At 32.5% G+C, this 18065-nt stretch overlaps 1 protein-coding gene across 2 annotated transcripts in view; it reads right to left on the bottom strand.

The window, feature by feature from the left end:
- The window catches only part of c11.1 (maestro heat like repeat family protein c11.1), a 62989-nt gene that overhangs the window by 16517 nt on the left and 28407 nt on the right, over nt 1-18065 (bottom strand). For both annotated transcript variants that reach the window (XM_014428548.3, XM_014428549.3), the window contains exons 18-23: nt 14631-14843; nt 14353-14521; nt 10473-10605; nt 7473-7635; nt 3387-3586; nt 174-302 (exon numbers count right to left, since the gene is read on the bottom strand). In XM_014428548.3, the coding sequence (XP_014284034.1) occupies nt 174-302; nt 3387-3586; nt 7473-7635; nt 10473-10605; nt 14353-14521; nt 14631-14843 (1007 nt within the window). The remainder of the gene's footprint in view (nt 1-173; nt 303-3386; nt 3587-7472; nt 7636-10472; nt 10606-14352; nt 14522-14630; nt 14844-18065) is intronic.

Genomic DNA, 18065 nt, shown 5'->3' with positions numbered 1-18065 from the left:
TGACCGCAACCCTGACCATCTTCCTATATATCAATTTTTACGGTCAACTATATATACATATAAACCATCTTTAGTTAAATAAAATAGAGTTAAACTGAAAGAAAATCAACCACTTGACAAGAATTTTCAATTTATCATAAATAGAAATTATAAGGAGAAAAAAAGATACAAACACAGTAAGTTGAGGTATGATGGACACTAAAGCATCAATATGGGTTAACTGAGGAGTTGATGATAAAGCTTTGGCCCCAGATTCACAGCTCACAGCTTGCAACACTCTTTCTAAACACTCCTTTACAACCCTATACATATCATTCAATCATTAGTCATTTTTAAAAAGAAAAAGTTTAGTTACAATAAATTATATGGACTATTTTACTTATCTTTAATGAAAGTTAGATTATACAAGTATTAAAAAATAATTGTATTATATAATAACTGTTTCTATTATAATGGACAGATTAATAATCAAATCTAGTCCAAGTTTGGGTGGCATTTATATGTGGTTTTTGTATAATCATCAATTAGTTCAATATAAACACTAGCTTTTTTTTCTTATACTCCATTCAAATTTATTTACAACAAATTAGAATATATACATGCATTAATAAATAAATAAATATATTGTAATATGCTCTTTTTGAGTAAATAATATATTTTGATGTATAAAGGGTTATTAATATGTTTTATTTTATATATAATTTTAATATTGTTATTTGTTATTTTAAATTATAAAGCAAGCTAACCAGTTTTCTTTGTCTAAAAGAAATACGTTGTATTCCAAACAAAGCCAAGATGGCGGTACGTATTCTTCAGTCAAGTCCATGTGAGCAGATTCAAATATCATAAAAACTATTTTAACTCTTTCCATCATAATTGAAAATACAGTAAATTAAAGGAAAAATAGAAATCAAGAAATAGTGCAAATGAATAATATTCAGAAAGTAGATCATTTGGAAAAATCCCTAACTGTTGTGCGACAATCGATGTTTACATGTAACCTCAAGGCAGGTTTCGTTTGTGAGGAGGGACAGTTGTGTCTATGGCGCCAAGGAGAGATGGTCTCAGCAGTATGAGAGGTCGTCGTCAGTTTCTGTCTGTTTTCTGTTTTTTTTTAGTTCAGAACCCGCTATCACGTATCTGGTGCCGAAACCCGGGATCACGGATTACCGAATCAATTTTAATCACAAGAAGAAGCCTGTTTTTTTTCAGTCTAATTTTTTTTTCTTTCCAAGCTGTAGAAACAATTTCGTTATTATTATTTCTTTTTTCTTTTCTATCGTTTTTGGTCGGACTTTGGAATTATGACTTCAAACTTAGTACGAGCGCCTGTGCTGAACCTCGACAACTTTAACATTGAAACCAACCAACCACCTCCAGAGGCAGTCAACCAGCCACCCCCGCCGGAGCTTGCTCCACTACCGGAAGTCTCTTTGGCAGGAGCTCACGCCACAACCCTAGAATGGGTCAAGGTCCGCACTGCAACGGCTCAAGACCTGAGAAAAGCGGTCTCCGATTTGGAACGATTCGAACGGAACGAAATATTATAACTTTAATTTTATTTATACTATATATAAAAGTACTTTCACAATACAAATATAAATATAAGACAGTTGTCTGTTTTGAAAACCAGGCAGTAGGGTTAAAGCATTCTCTCAAGGAGTGGTAGGAACAGCAGAACTGATGCATATCATTCAATCAATCCAGTCTATGATAATTAAACCAGTTTTTTTAGGTTAAATTTCAATAGGAAATTCCTAAATAGGGATATTTGAATGATTTTCGATTACTTGTACAAAGATGAAGAACTTTTGAGTTGGTGTACAAACAATAGATGTTGAGAAAAAGTTACATTTTGTTCTCACCAATTTATGCTATTTTTTAAAACCAAAAACCTACTAGGGTCCATTACAAAAACGTTCTGTCACTTGCAAAGAAAAATAATCTTAAGACAGATTACAAAATGCAATGGACGTAACTAAAAATAAACTGTTGTGATCCATTTTAAAGATATTCTGTATCTTGACATAGAAATATTGCCATTGAAAACTAATCTTATCCCAGTTACATCACAAAAAGCAAAGGATGTTAAGGAAAATAAAAAAAAAATTGATCTTTTAAAAGCTGCTATGCAGTAACAGTAATATAGTCTTGTATTAGGGGTGGCTAGAGGAGAGATTTTAGACCATAATTTTTATTTTTTATATATACTTTACAACTTAGAAGTAATATTTTTATTTATGTTTAAATATAATTTTACTCAGTGTTAAGAGTTAATTGAATTTTATATAGTTTATATTTTCATTAGTTTTAAAATAAAATAATGTTTGTATAGTAATTATAAAAGAAGTATAATTTGTATAGTAAGATAATAGTTTCATTTAATAGGGTGATGTAGGAGTAGACGCTGAAGGACAATTGACATGTGCTAAGAAAAACATACAGAATGTGATAACTAGCATTAAATAATGCTCATGAGTGAGTATATGATTGAGGCTAAATATTTTTTTAAAATTCACATAGAATTAATAAGACTGTTGTCTGCGTTATCATAGAGCAGTATTGCAGAATAATGTAGAGACCTAGTTCACTGTATAGAATTATGCATGCAAGTGATATTTGGATTTTCTAAGAATTATTTTTTAAGGACAAAATGGTGTGAGCTGGAGTACAAAAATTGATTAGATTTACAGTATAATAAAACTCAAAAAACTAAAAAATTCCACCATTATTATTCCTCATATAGAAGCATATTTCTTGAAACACATTTACTCAGAGTAACCGACTCAGGTCCAGAGACTGTTTCTTATAAGTATTATTTTATGTTATTCTTTTGTCCATGTTGATTAATTTCAGTAAGGGACTAGATCTCAAAATAAATACGGATAAAACAAATATGGTTAACAGTAGAAATGGAAGAAATTTCTGAGATACAGATATAGGAGGAAATATATTTGAACAGATCGATAGGTATAAATATTTAGGTTCACAGGTTAAAATTTAGGAAAATTAATAAATTTTGAAGTATCTCACTGAGTAAATATTGATTTCAGATAGAAAATCCAAGATACATACAAGCTAGGTCTTAGCTCAAATTGTCCTCAGAAGTTCAAATCTTTTAAAACTTCAAATTACTATAATTCTGAAACTAACTGTCAGAATTGGGTAAAATTTGACTTTTTTCTAATTATTTCCTGATTAAATTTCATTCTTTAAGTATTTTTGTAGAATTTCATAATCAGTCAGGTATTGGATACAATACTATACAAGATTTTTTTCGATAGAGCACTAAGTTTGTTATAAAATATGGGGGTTTTAATCACAGAAATTTCCTCCCCCCATCTCCTCCCCAAGTGCTTATAATATTAAGAAAAAACTATACTTACTTGTTAGGTACAATTTTATAGGCATCTCTATTGGTAATGACAATTGTGCTCTTGTTGGGGCTGGCTGCAAGAACTGGGGGTGTAGTTCCGATGAATGCTGCAAGTATAGTCATCAAACTAGGTAATAGCTGAGCCAAATTAGCACGCAAAAGGTCTCCAATAAGCCCACTCTCCACCATTTCACTCAAAGCACAGGTTGCCTGCAATATAAATCATTCCTTTGGTACCTTTCTACCTTGAAAATGCTCATAAGCGATTTAATAAATAAATAAAATAAATTTCATTATTAAAAAGTCTTAACTGTTAGGTTCCATAAACAATCATACAGATTTAGTATTAACTTTATTATATAACAGGCCTTTATTGATAAAAAACCATGACCATGGCCAACGAAAACCTGAATTCCAAATGCCAATATCAGGCTTTAACATAGCTCCATTCAAGAGATATCAAAACAATAAATTAAGGGGTGATGCAAGAGACTAACGTGTTGTCACTGCCTGTTAGAAGATTTCTTGAGTATGACAGTAAGTTGTAGTCACAGTAACTAACCTTTGGTTAGCATGGGATAATAGGTTGGTGTCAACGGACTTGAAAGTTTTAGAATAACGATGCCAAAGTTCCAATTCTAACATCACCAATAATTGTTGCTCACATAATTTCAATTATGTTTATCTAACACAATACTCCCAGTTACATGCATAAGAGTGTCATAATATGAAAATTGTTGTATATATGTTGTTCGAATTTCTTTGGGTTATCAATATTTTTTTGAGAATAAAAATTAGGTTTTTAATTTCAATATTTACTGCAATGAAAATTATTTTGTTTAGCTTCTAGAAATAAAAATATTATTACTGATTCATAATTGAATGGTAAAACAAAAAAAAATCACTTTTTGAAACTAAAAAGGTAAGTAGTAGGCAAACATCAAAGACTTATTCTTCTAAAATGCTGTTCCTTTTTACTTTTATATACCCATAGATGGAATATATAGTAACAGGACAAACAATTTTTATTGAACTAAGTGAATCAATGTGTGATTAAGTGCTCTTTAATTCTAGATAGGCCTTATCATGATTGAAATAGTTTAACAGGGTTTAAATACAAAAATTACTCTAAAGTACCTTTAATTTTGTTTATTTTAAAAAAAATAATCAGTTCTCATTGTTAGCAATAATAAATAATGAATAAATTCAAATTATTACAAAATTTTATTAATAATTAAAGGACAAATAAGAAAAATAAACACATCCGATTCGAACGGGAAAAGCCGAAACCACCCAATCTTTCTTGATTGCATGATGGCTTCCTTATCTTTTATTAAACTGTTGTATTATTTAAAATGTAAAATTTATAATTGTTATTAACACCTGTAAAAACCCTGTAATTATTTTTTTGTTGCAACAAATATAAAAAATTTTGTCCATAATTTTTGCCTATCCTAGTCTTAAGATATTTTTTTTTTCGAAAACCATAATAATCATTAGCTTCAACAAGAGCCCCCTAATCTACAAAAATCTTGGAGATATAACTAGGCTTGTAAGCAAAAGTTGTATGAAGTGTAAGAGTAACGGTGTTGTATGGTTGGTGTCGCCTAAGAAAGAAACAACAATCTACATTTTTTAATAAATTATTGCAAATTAATTGTCTTGTATAATTCATTACCAGCCCTGTCTGTGTTCATTATGGATTAGTTTAAACATTTTAAGTATTTGTCAACATTACAGTCCAGAACTAGACCTTTTCTGTGCTCATTATATATTAGTTTGGAAATTTTGACTTTAATGTATTTAATTGTTGCTAATTAGTCATGAGTGTAACTCATTACCAGCACAGTCTGCGTTCAGTGTTTGTTTGGACATTTTGATTTAAATAGTGTTATTATTAATTGTGATCATTACAGTCTATAAGCAGACCCTGTTTATACTCATTAAGTGTCAATGTAGCCTTTTTGGTTTCAGTCCATCTTGACTGTTGATTGAGATTAGTATAATACAATCCATAGTCTTAGATGAGTCCATTGTGGTAATTAATTTAATTAAAATTTAACTATTGAATACATTACTGAACCAATATAAACGTGGGTCTTACAACTTTTAACCGACCTATCGCAGTGGTTCATCCCTTTATCAGGACCTCATTCATTGTCTCTGACCCTTCAAACTCATTACCCAGTATTTTATTTTGCATATATTCATTCATTTTTTTCTTTCTTTTTATAATTTATTTTGCAAATTTTATTATATCTTAAAATCCTTTTCTTTTACTTTATATTCATTAATTAATTTTCAAGTGTTTTATTTTTATTATATATTTATGTTTTCTAATAGTTAGCCTCACCAAATAAATGTTTATATCTGACCCAGTTTGTTTTTCTTTGAGGTCTCCTTCAAAAAAGACTTTATCGATTTGTAGTGACTTCAACAGTAGTGGTTTTTAAAAATATATAAAATTGAGATCATATAAATAATTTAACTCTTCTTTCAACACAGTCATGGATAAAATCAAGAAGGAATTATGGAAAAAAATAACTTAGAAACCATAGTACGGAAGAAAAACTCATATAAAAGTGATTTGCCGATGATCTCGCACTGTTGGCAGAATCAGAGGAAGAGGCTATTAGCCAAATAAATACACTATAAATAATAGCAGAAAAAGCAGGCCTACAAATATCATATGAAAAAACAGAGCTCATGACTACTGAAGTAAATTTCAAGAAAAAATAGTTAACACTGAATATGGAAAAATAAAAGTGACCAGAAAATTTAAGTACTTGGGGGAAATAATTTGTCACAACGGTTCTGAGAAAGAGAGCATCCGAAAGAAAACCACCATAGTGGAAAATTTAAGATTTCAAAAAGCTAAAATTTACAACAAGAAGAACCTCTCCTCAAATGCAAAGCTAAGGCATTACAACATTGTGATAAAGCCTGTGATTTTATATGGGGTGGAGACCATATGCTTACCCAACTTGGAAAAGTTGCTAAAAATAGAATGGAGGGTCTTGAGAAAAATCTATGAGCCCAGGAAAACACAAGAATGTTACAGGCTAAGATCTAACAAAGAGATCTACAGAAACATCAAAGCCTGGAAACCAAGATAAGAATCAGAAGGCTGATGTTCTATGGGGACATGAAGAGGAGGAAGGAGGAAAGATTGAATAAGAAGATCTTTAAAAAAAAATGTTGGTACAAAAACATGGGAGGATACACGAGGCAAATGAGAGAGGAATTAAAGAGATTCAAGATTTCAGATACCGACTGTCTAGATAGAGATACTTATAGGAAAACATTGAAAAATCTCACCAAAATTGGAAGAGGAAAAAAATTGGTACAAAGTGGTCCAAAGAAAGAAAAGAAAGGCAGTCGAGGATCATGAAACTGCGATAGGAAGAAAGACAATCAAGACTCCCAAACTAATCACCATTGATATTCACAATGGCCTTAGTGGCCGATACTTGATAAAAAAAAAAATTTAACTCTTCATGGTTTTTCTATAGTAGCATTATGAACTGTGCTTAGTAATTCCATTCCTATATGAAGGATGGATAACCAGAAAATGCATCCCTAAAAACATTTGTGTTGTCTGTAGCTGGAAGAATTGTGTTATGTCTGCAGTTGAAAGGATAGTGTTATAGTCTATAACTGGAAAGAATGTGTTATGACTGGATCTGATTTTGATTTTTGTAGTTATCTGTAGCTGATAATCTATTTTAAGCTACTTCTATAAGGATGTCTACATGAAAGGGGTATCTTATCTTTGGTATCCACCAATCCAAGAGGCCTTATCTTCTTTGTTCAAATCATCAGTGAACCAAACCGAGTCCTGTAATAGGGGTACCTTCATATAATCCATCAAAATTTAATTGTATATAAATATTTTCTGTTTAGTTTTTTTAACATTTTAAAACAAATGCTGAATAGCTGAGTGCCTTCATTAGAATACTTCATTATCAAAAGGGAACAAACTTCAGAGTAAAGTTTTTCTTTCAAAATCTAGGAAGACCACATAGATTATGAAATATTTATTATTTGAATTAATGTTATTTCAGTAATAACATTAATATAATATTTTACAACTTACTGCAAGTGGTTGCAAGGCTGCAACCTTTGGTCTGTTAATATTCTTGTTTGATGATTCTTCCTGATAAAGTTCACTCGACTGCAAAATTTGCAACAAGTGTTCAAGTGCGTACACACTCAACTGTTCGTCAGCAGCCAGTTGTCGCCAACAGTCAGATAGACTCCTAAGAAAATCGTATGAAGAAAACTTGTTTTATTTATTTCTCTATTCAGTAGATAGTATAATAAACCAATCTTATAAAAAATACTAAAAAAACAAAACAAAACACACATGTAACATAATCTTGTTTTTCTTATTAATTAAAATTCTTAATATTATTTTTTATTAAGAATAATAAAAACATAAAAACAAAAGAGGAATGTGTGTAATTATATACCTTGTCCTAATATTAAACATGAAATAATATAAATACACTGAACTACTTCCTCTAGAAAGGCGTAGTTTTTATAGATTTTCTCCATTTGATAAGTGAAACTATTAATAAATTTCTCCACCAGTGAACACTTGATACCTTGAAAATTGAATATTTCTTATTTAATTTCCACATTCTGATATGGTTTGTTACGTAACTTGGACCTCAGTTAATATAAGTGAATATTTTAATGACTTAGGAGTTTACAGTTATACATAAAAATAATGCCACTGCCACTGCTCTAATAAGATTAGCCTTGAGCTTTCTTTAAATTGCCACCTAGACTAATTTAAAAACCAAAAACTAAAAAAAAAATATTGACCCCCAAAATTCAAAACATATTTAAATCATGTATGAATCCATTTAAACATAATTTAAATATTTAATTTTGAGTGTTAATATATTATTTCAGTTTTTAAATTAGTCTGGATCATATTCTAAAGGAAACTCAATGTTCATTGGATCGATCCCAGTGGGATTGTATATATGTGTACATGTAAATACATAAAATATTAAAAGGGTGAGGGTGCTATGTATTTGAAGTTAAGAAATAGTGCTTTATGTTTTTCAGCAACCATTGCTATTGAAGAAGAGAATATAGACCTGGTGATAATAGAATAGTTAATTAGTTATTATAAAGGAGATAGAGAAGAAAAAAAGGATGATAGTTGGTCCCAAAAAGTCTCTTGGGAAGGAACTTAAGGAATTGAGGAGCATAGTAGGAGGGGAAAAAAAAGAGATAAGAGAGGTTACAGGGAAGACCTGAAGAAGATAACACTGGAAGGATTGCTGTTTAAAGATGTAAAGTCCCACATGGAAGAAATGAAGAAGGTAGAGAAGCTGGAGAGGGCAGTTATGGTAGAGAAACTGAAACTGAAGGTTGTAGAAGCTACAGAGCACAGTATGGTAACAGCACAAAGTAGGAGGAGTAAAAAGCTTTTCTTCTTGGCTCCCAAAAAGAACAGCTAACTGTTCCAGGAGAAGTGGACTCAGGGGACATAATAAGAGAATCCCAAGGAATCAGCTGGAATTTGAGAGCTACCTCAATGAGTTAGGAAATAATGAGTACCATAAAAGGAAGCAGAAGAGAGGTCGAGTATGTCTCTGAGGTCCATGCTAAGATTACTCTCCAAGCTGAAATATTCTTAGAGATAATGATGAACAAACTGGCCATATTTGAATGTACACGAAGGTCACAAGCACTGGTGACATGGTGGTGGCTTTCCTATGAATAACCAGAAAGAAGAAGCAAAAGGGAAAGTGGATAGGACACTATTGAGAAATGAAATGGCACTAACAGAACTTGAGAGATACACAATTCTGCATTGAAAGGGAGAAGTATGGAAGAGGGGGAGACCCTTGCCCTTGAGGGTAGAATGTTTTAAGCAGTCAAAGATGGTCAGAACATTAGTGGAACGGAAGCCACAGACAGGACCATCTATACATCCTTTAAAGAATTCATCTAAGGACGGAAAGAAGTAGCAGGTCCAAAGCAGTTCACTTTTAGAAGGGTGTAACCACCCAACATCTAAGGAAGATGAACAAGAAATAAATGACGAGATTCAGGGCAGGAGCCAGAGCAGAGTGTTCGGCAGTGGATAAAGTGTAACCCCATCATCAGTGAGTTTGCCAAACGAGCACTAGAATGCACCACAGCACACCACGTTATTTATATGCAATATAGACACTCAAAACAAATATGCACATATCTTAAGAATAAATAAGAGGATTGTGAGCAAAAATGGCATATGTTCTACTCCATCTGGCTGGTATGGCTAGGTATGGGGGAAAAAAAAAGCCAGGACCTACTAAGTTGTAATACCTGTAACAGGCCCCATACCTCTTAAACAGAATGGAAATGGCTAGGGGCAGAAACCTGAACACTTTGGAAGACAAGGAGGGATTTATCCTGGCTCCAGAGAGGAGGAAGAAAAGTACCATAAAGAAGAAGACATCCCAGAATGAGGGTGGAAGGATGAGTGAAGAAGTACACCCTTATAACAATCAAAAGGATAGTGGAACACAATAACCTCAGCAGAAAAGAGGACTTGAGTATACATAACAATCAAAGGGAAAAGAGCTGATTGGAACTTATGTAATGTGATAAGAGAGCTACCCATAGGGAAAGAGTTCTAAGAGGCTGGGGTGTAACTTAACATGGTGATAGTCACTTGGGCTCATCGGTTAGGTGAGATGAAGAACAAGGAGTCCACCCAGGTCGTCTGTAGCTGAAGGAGCTGAGGAGTAGGTCTTGGCAGCCTTGGAACTGCAGTGGTGCTGTTTCCTATTTGGCCTAGGATCGACTGTTATTTCTGCAAGGGCCCAAGAAATGAAAAGTTAACTCCCCACTATAGTTAATAATACGGTAGATAACCATAATATGTCTGAAACCTAGTAGAAAACCTGTAGATAGTAAGTTTAAAATGACCAGGAAGGGGGAATAAGAAAAAAAAAGTATCATAGATCAATTGGGAGCCTAAAATTCCAGTATCATAAAATAGGAACCATTACTGTATATAAATTGAATTTTTGATAATGAACTTATAGCCAACAACAGTTTCTAAAACAATATTAATTTATAAACTCACGTGTGTAGAGGCAATGACTGTTTGAGCAGTATGTTCATTACAAGCTTGGGATGGTGCTTGGCAAGAGCAATAACTGCACTTACTCCATTGGAAGGGTGATTGCCAACATTGAAAAGCTGAAGCAACAAAGAACCTGGAAACAGATAACAGTATTTTGAAAACCAAGTTAGGGACCAAAGAAAGATAAATTCATGGTTATTGATTATGCACTACAAACATAAATCCTAAAACAAGTAGTATTGTTATTAATATAATTTTTTTTTAATGAAAGAAAAAATCAGGTGCGGTTCAGACACTGTCTTTACTTTACATGGATTCAAGGTTATTAATATGGCGGCACACGAGCTATATCTCTCAGGCACATTGCACTTTCTCGGAACCACTAACACACGGACAAACTAATCCTGTAGCTTCTCCTTCTTAGTACCTCCGATCAATAAAGATCCTGAGAACATATCCTCCAACTTGCATCACATTTCCTTTCCCAGATCATCTCCTAGAGCAGTTTTGTACAAGCAGTCAGCAGGATCGTATCTCACATATACAGTGTGTGTTGTGCCGTTAGTATTTTTGACCCCCGAAATGGCAAAGAAATCTGTTTTAAATTTAAATAATCCAGAAGATTTGGATACTGTGTGTAATATTGTTTGCAGTAACTATTATAATACTCATGCTATTGAATTAAGATGATTCTGACACAGACAGTATTGATAATATTGAAATAAATGTCAATGATGAGTCCGATGAGGATGATATTCAAGTTTCCAATGATGAATATGGTTCTGATGACGCCTTTTTTATTAGTAATTAGAGTAATAAATCACATAGTATGGCACAAATTAACTTTACATTGAAATCTGATAACAAATATTTTTCTTAGGAAAAGATGGAACAGAAAACCATCTTTCAAAAACTCCCAAACTAGGTCTCATAATTTACTCATACAATTACCCAGTGTTATAGGTTTAGCAAAAAATCTCAAAACGCCAATGGAAGATTGGGAATACTTTTCAATAAACAAATTTTATATTTAATTGTAAAACATACAAATGAATATATTGACCCAATAAAAGTAAAATTCAGCCATGAGAGGAATGTAAAATCAACTTCTGTATGGGAAATCAAAGCATTTGTAGGATTATTATATTTTTCTGGCCTTTATAGAAGTGGGAGGCAAAATAGTTTTAGACGCCATTAAAAAAAATTGCATCTCGACCAACATCTCAGAAAACCGAAGAAACTATTGATGACAAAAAAGGAAACATTGATCTAGATGCCATTCAGAAAAGAGGACAAGACTTACTCAATATTCATACAAAAAGTGTGGATACCCTATAATTGTGCAACATTAAAATCTTATTTGTGAAGAATGTACCACTAACTAATAATAATTATCTTCAATAACAATAATATAAAACATTTTAGCTACTTTTTTAAAAACTATTTAACCTGAATAGTTTAAACACTTAATTTAATACTATGTTATTACAATTGTAAAGGAAAAATAGATATAAAACCACATTTTCCATTATTAGTGTCTGAGAGGCATATGCGTGTGCTCGTGTAACTCTAGATAGTGTGTGCTGCCAGGTTAAATAACCAAACAATTTGTTTTTTGTGTATAATAAGAAAAATAAATTTCCGAACATATTAAATGAAGTTAAATGTAAAAAAAATCAAAAGATGCTTTAAGTAAAGTAAACCAACAAAATTTTATTTAAGAAAAAGTTCGATCAGATTCATTTTTAGTGTTCTTTATTTTAATGTTTGGCATGAGATCTCTTGGCTGTCCCCGATTTCCCAGTCAGTCATTATTTATCCTTTAGTTAGTTATCAATTTCACAGTTCATATCCATACATTTTTATACTAATAACAATATGAAATGGTTAATTATTTGAAATAAACAAAATTAAAGGTACTTTAGAGGATATCATTTTTAAAATTTGGGATTTAAGCCTTAAGACTATTTCAATGAAGTATTACATCAGCAGTGGCCTGAGAATTGTTTTAAATATAAGAACAGTTGTTTCTGGTTTTAGTTTGGAATTTCTGTTTAGGATAGGATATAGCATTGCTAACCTTACATAAGTTTGAGTTAGTTTGATGTTGATATGGTGATTCCAGGTAAGGTGGCTATCTAGGTGAATTCCCAGGTATCTTACTGTTTCACTGGCAGGATTCCATTTCACATTTTTACCTTTGAGGATTAGATCCGGTGGTTCTGGTGGGCGTAGGAGAGTAAAAACTTTTGAGTTACATTTTTCAATGTTAAAGCTAATCATCCATTTAGTGAAATATTGTTCTAGATCATTAAGGTGACTTTGCAAAGTGGTTTATAGCTATTATTATGTCATCATGTAGAGAGAACACAGCTGTATCGTCAGCGAACATAGCTATGGAGGTGTGTGTGGACTGGACGATGTCGTGAAGGTAGAAGTTGAACAAAATGGGAGAAAGGACTGAACCTTGTGGAGTACCGACATGGATTTGTCTAAGGGTTGAATTTTTGTAATTAATTCTGACTGAAAATGTTCTACCATTGAGGAATGAGCTCAGAATATTGTATAGGTATTTTGGAGTGCCTGATTTCTTTAGTTTATATAGAAGACCTCGATGCCAGACCTTATCAAATGCTTGTTGGAAATCTAAGAACGCTACCAGGGTGTGTCTCTTTTTTTCGAATCCGCTAATTATAAATTCTGATAGTCTTGCCAGTTGGTGAGAAGTGGAATGACTTTATTGAAAACCGAATTGAAAATCAGGAATAACTTCGATACTCTGAAAAAAGAATTAAGATGTTTTTTTATAACTGATTCCAGTAATTTTCCAAAAATAGGTAATAAACTGATAGGTCTATGGCTGCTGATTTGTTTAGCGTTCTTACCAGGCTTGTGAATTACTATGAGTTCGGCTTTCTTCCATGTATCCGGAAAGTATCCAGTACAAGACAACTGATAAAAATTGACGTGATAAAAACGATAGCTTTCCTCGGTAACATTTTTATTGCTATGACTGGGATCAAATCATGGCCAGGACTTTTCTTTACCTTGAGCTTTTTTAATCAGGTCCTGGATTTCTTTTGGGGACGTGAATTTAGGTGGGAGAATGTTTTCTCAATGAAATTAGCGAACACTTTAGCTTTTTTGGCGTCACTGGTAATGAATTCATCATTGACTTGGAATTTTTTCATGTTTATCCAATAGACGTCGCGTAGCCTTCCATAATGAAAAGTTCCTTTGGGTTTAAATTTTCCACGTATCCCTGATATTTAGAATACGCCCATTCATCCAGATTCTTTTTAGTTTCATGTTTGAGGTGGTTCCATTTATTTTTGTGAACAGGGTTTCTAGTGCGCATCCACTGTCTCCAAGCATAATTTTTTTTCTTTAAGTTTTATTGATTTTGGGCAGCTGCCAGAAAATGTTTTTCCCCTTAAATGGAAAGGTCGTACAGTTGCCTCGTGTAAACTGTTTGAGATCGACTCATTTAACATCGTTATACTTTTATCTATTTCTGAGTGGTAGGGACATTTTTTTCAGTTGTAATTTTTCATCGACAAGAATTTTTTACAAAAATAATTAAGGAGTATCAAAAAGTTAATTAATCTACTTCTGGGAAATACCATGCAAAAATTATTATTGGGTCATATCATACATACAAGTCAAATTTCCACTGATAATGCTAATTGGTAACACTTATCAGACAGGAGAAAATTTGTATTATGAAATAAACTAAATAATTTTAATTTATCAAAAAAATCTGTACTTTAATGAAGTAGATATGTTACCTTTTTGAAAGAACACTCCTCAATTGCTTTCAAGTAAAAGCTACTTATGTTTTTAAGTTTGTGAACATTGAAATTAATTTTATATTACATACCTAGTATGTCATTGACATAGTGAAAGAGTTCAGCACCTTTAAGAGCAAAGACATTGGCAAGAACATCGGATGCATTGGAGCAAGCTGCTTGGTCAAAGTCAGTTAGACCATCAAGTAAGCGAGCGGTCAACTTATGGATCTGAGCATGGGGTAAACGGCTACAGAGAATCTGTATTGATACAATATATAGTTAATCGATCAGGTATACCAAATATAAAATGAATGATATTGATAAACAATGAACTAATATTGATAAGGATGGAATGAAAATAAAATACCTTTGCTACATGGGAAGCTGTGTTTTCCTCAGGCAGGTTATCAAACATCTTCTCAACAGCTGGATCGTGAGAGCGACCCTCATAGACATTAGCAATGGCTAGTACGATTCCAGCAGAATGTGCAGCCATCTTCCCTACTGCCTCATTAGAATCAAAAAACCTCACAACAAGGGTGCCAATTAGATCTCCACATTGATTTAAGGTGCTGGGGTTCTAAATGAAATATACCCTGACTTACAACATTACTCTTCAAACGTAATTAAAAAATACATTAAACTGTATTTATGAAGAAAAAAACAAAACAAATTGATAAATGCATAAATAAAAATCTGAAATATATGTATTTTGAACATATTAAAGAATCATTAAGGAAAAGTGTGAATTGGTTTAACTGGTTATAAATATTTAAATAAATAAACATTGTACATTCGGGGGTAGCAGCATGGTAATGCGCCTGTCTGCCAACCCATAGATTGTGAGTTCAAGCCTGGCCCAACCCGGGATTTTTTTCAAGCAAAAAATTATGCAATACTCACTCACAATCTCCCCCCGGGCATTTGTGAGGCCCGTTAGCCAATGGGTGGACCCACAAAAATAGGCGTGGGAGTGACGGACCCACCCTATGAAAACCACGTCAGGAAACGCACAATGTATTTCTTGAGTACACATCGCACGAGGCCTTGGACCTCCACGGTCTATCGCATTTCAGAATGGACTGGCGCCAATGAAAAACAAAAACAAAAAAATATTGTACAACAAAGTAAACAACTGAGAACAAATAAATCATTGCCATCATGTTTACTAACAAATGTAAAAAATCACATTTTCTGAATTTGTTTTTATCAAAAGCATTTTAGTACAATGGAGTCTTTTACACATACATATAAACCTCAGAGAAGTAAAAATACAGAGATAAAAAAAACTTTTAGTAATGAGAAAGTTAAAAATAGAACATAAAGTTATTTTTAAAAATAAAAAGGAAGATGGTCCAGGTGCGAAGAAGAAAAACTCAAATAGTAATTAAACTATTTATTATGAGCCAATGTTTCGCCCCACATTGCAGGGCTTCATCAGGGCTAAAAAAAGATATAATCACTTAAATGATGTAAACATAAATGAACATTGTTAATGAAAAATTAAAAAAATGTACAGTGAAACATAAAATTAAATAAGAATAAAAAAGGTTTTAGCCAATTAATGAAAATAGAAATAAAAAAAGAAGAAATATAAAATACAGTACAAACAAAGAGATGGAAAAAGGGAAAATCAGAGTAAAATCAAGAAGGGGAAGAAAATGGACAAGATAGGAAACATACCTTTCAGACTAGAGGTTAGTACGAAAGTGAACGGTTGACAGGAAGTTATAGAGAAGTAGTGAGAATTGACGGTAAAAAATACGTTACATTTGAACATAAATTTAAAGTAAACAGCATTAGAAAATTAAAGAAAATACTAAAAATGGGTAAAGATTAAATGATGATATACATAATAAGGAGGAAGAAATTATATTAAAAAAAAAAATTGTATATACATGGAAAGAATACATAAAAGAAATAAAGTTAAAAGAATGGATACAATAAATATAATATGAAGAAGAAAATACAATATACAAAATAAATAAGGGTACAGAGGTGTGTAAATATATAATAGAAACATTAATAATAAAGTAATTAACGTAAGTATACTTAAGATAAAATAATCGAAATTCTCGAAATGAACAAATCCTTCAAAAAATTAAAATGTGAGCTAAATGAAGGGATAAATGAGTTACAAAAATAATCAAGAAAAGGAAATAAGCAATAGAGACAACATGAATGACTTGGCAACAGAATATCACAAAGAATTATATAATGCTGGATAAGATAAAGTATTTAAAATAAAAAAAGACACAATGAGGAGTAAAAATACTATTCCTACAATATTGCAATCGGAAGCGGACAGGATAATTAAAATTACTAAAGTGCTCAAAAAGCCCTGGACACAATGGAATTACAAATGAAATTCTGAAAGCTGGAGCAGAAGAATTATCAGCAGTACTATACATTTTTTAAAATAAAGTCATAGAAAAAGAAGAAATCCCCACAGACTGTAAAATATCAAAAATTGTTTTGCTTCACAAGAAAGAGGACAGGACTAAATTAACAAACTTCAGACCAATATCATTAGGCGCCACAATAGGGAAAGTATTTACTAAAATCATCCAAACCAGATTGACAAAAACAATAGACGAAAATTTACCACTGGACCAAGCGGGCTTTAGGAAGAGCATGTCTACAATTGATCATTTACACGCTGTAAAACAACTGATAGAATATAATTTAAACGTCTACCTTGGATTAGTTGACTTCTCCAAAGCCTTTGACAGCATATATCATAGCAGGATCACAAGAGCTCTCAAGTCGATAGGTATCGAGAAAAAATACATTACTATAATAAAAGAATTATATATTGACAACAAAGTATTTATATCTAGTGACAGGAAAGGCAAGGAGATTCTAATCAGGAGAGGAGTCAGGCAAGGAGATACACTATCACCACAGATCTTCAGTATAGTATTGGAACTTATTCTAATGTAGATGGACTGGGATGGATATCGAATCAATATCAAGGGTGTAAAACTAAGCACACTTAAATATGCAGATGATGTGTTATTGATCTCAAGTAGGGAAGAAGATATAGTGACCATGCTAAATCAGCTTATGTAAATAGGTACCCAACATGGATTATCGTTGAACCTCATGAAGACAAAAATAATTACAAACTCACATGTTACCAAAATGAAAACAGACCTTCCAGAAATAAGTGTAGAAGATGAAATCACATTTCTAGGGCAAACAATTTCTTTTAAAGATAGGCAATCAACAGAGATTCAAACAAGGACAGCAATGGCCTGGCAGAAATATTGGAGCTCATGAATGATAATGAAGAAGAATATCAGCCAGCCTTTAAAAACATTGGCTTTCAATGGCTGTATATTACCTGTGATGTCTTATGGATGCCAAACATGGTCCCTCAACAAGCGCCATGAGAAAAAGATTCAAACATGCGAAAGAGCAATGGAGACGAGCATGCTAGGCATAAGAAGAAGCCAAACGCTCAGTAGCCTAGCAATAAGGAAATATGCTGGGTTCACAGATGTAATCAGGCACTTCAAGAAAATGAAATGGCACCGGGCTGGGCATCAAATGAGGAATAACGACGAAAACTGGGCTAAGGAACTAACACAGTGGATCCCCTTGGATATGAAAAAGAACTGAGGCAGACAAATAAGAAGATGGGTAGATGAGATAAAGAAGGTAGAAGGAACACTGCGGTCACGAAAATCCAAGGATAAAACATACTGGAAGATGAAGATAAGGGAACTCTCAGTGAACCAAAGTATGGATAGTCCCCGTTAAAGACTTTATTACTCCTTTAAAAAGGTCTATATACATA

The sequence above is a fragment of the Halyomorpha halys genome, unplaced genomic scaffold (assembly GCF_000696795.3).
Source record: "Halyomorpha halys isolate HHAL.00 unplaced genomic scaffold, Hhal_1.1 Scaffold726.1, whole genome shotgun sequence".
Taxonomy (NCBI): Eukaryota; Metazoa; Arthropoda; class Insecta; order Hemiptera; family Pentatomidae; genus Halyomorpha; species Halyomorpha halys.
Note: the sequence above shows the minus strand (reverse complement) of the source record. Positions and strands in the feature narration are given on the sequence as shown.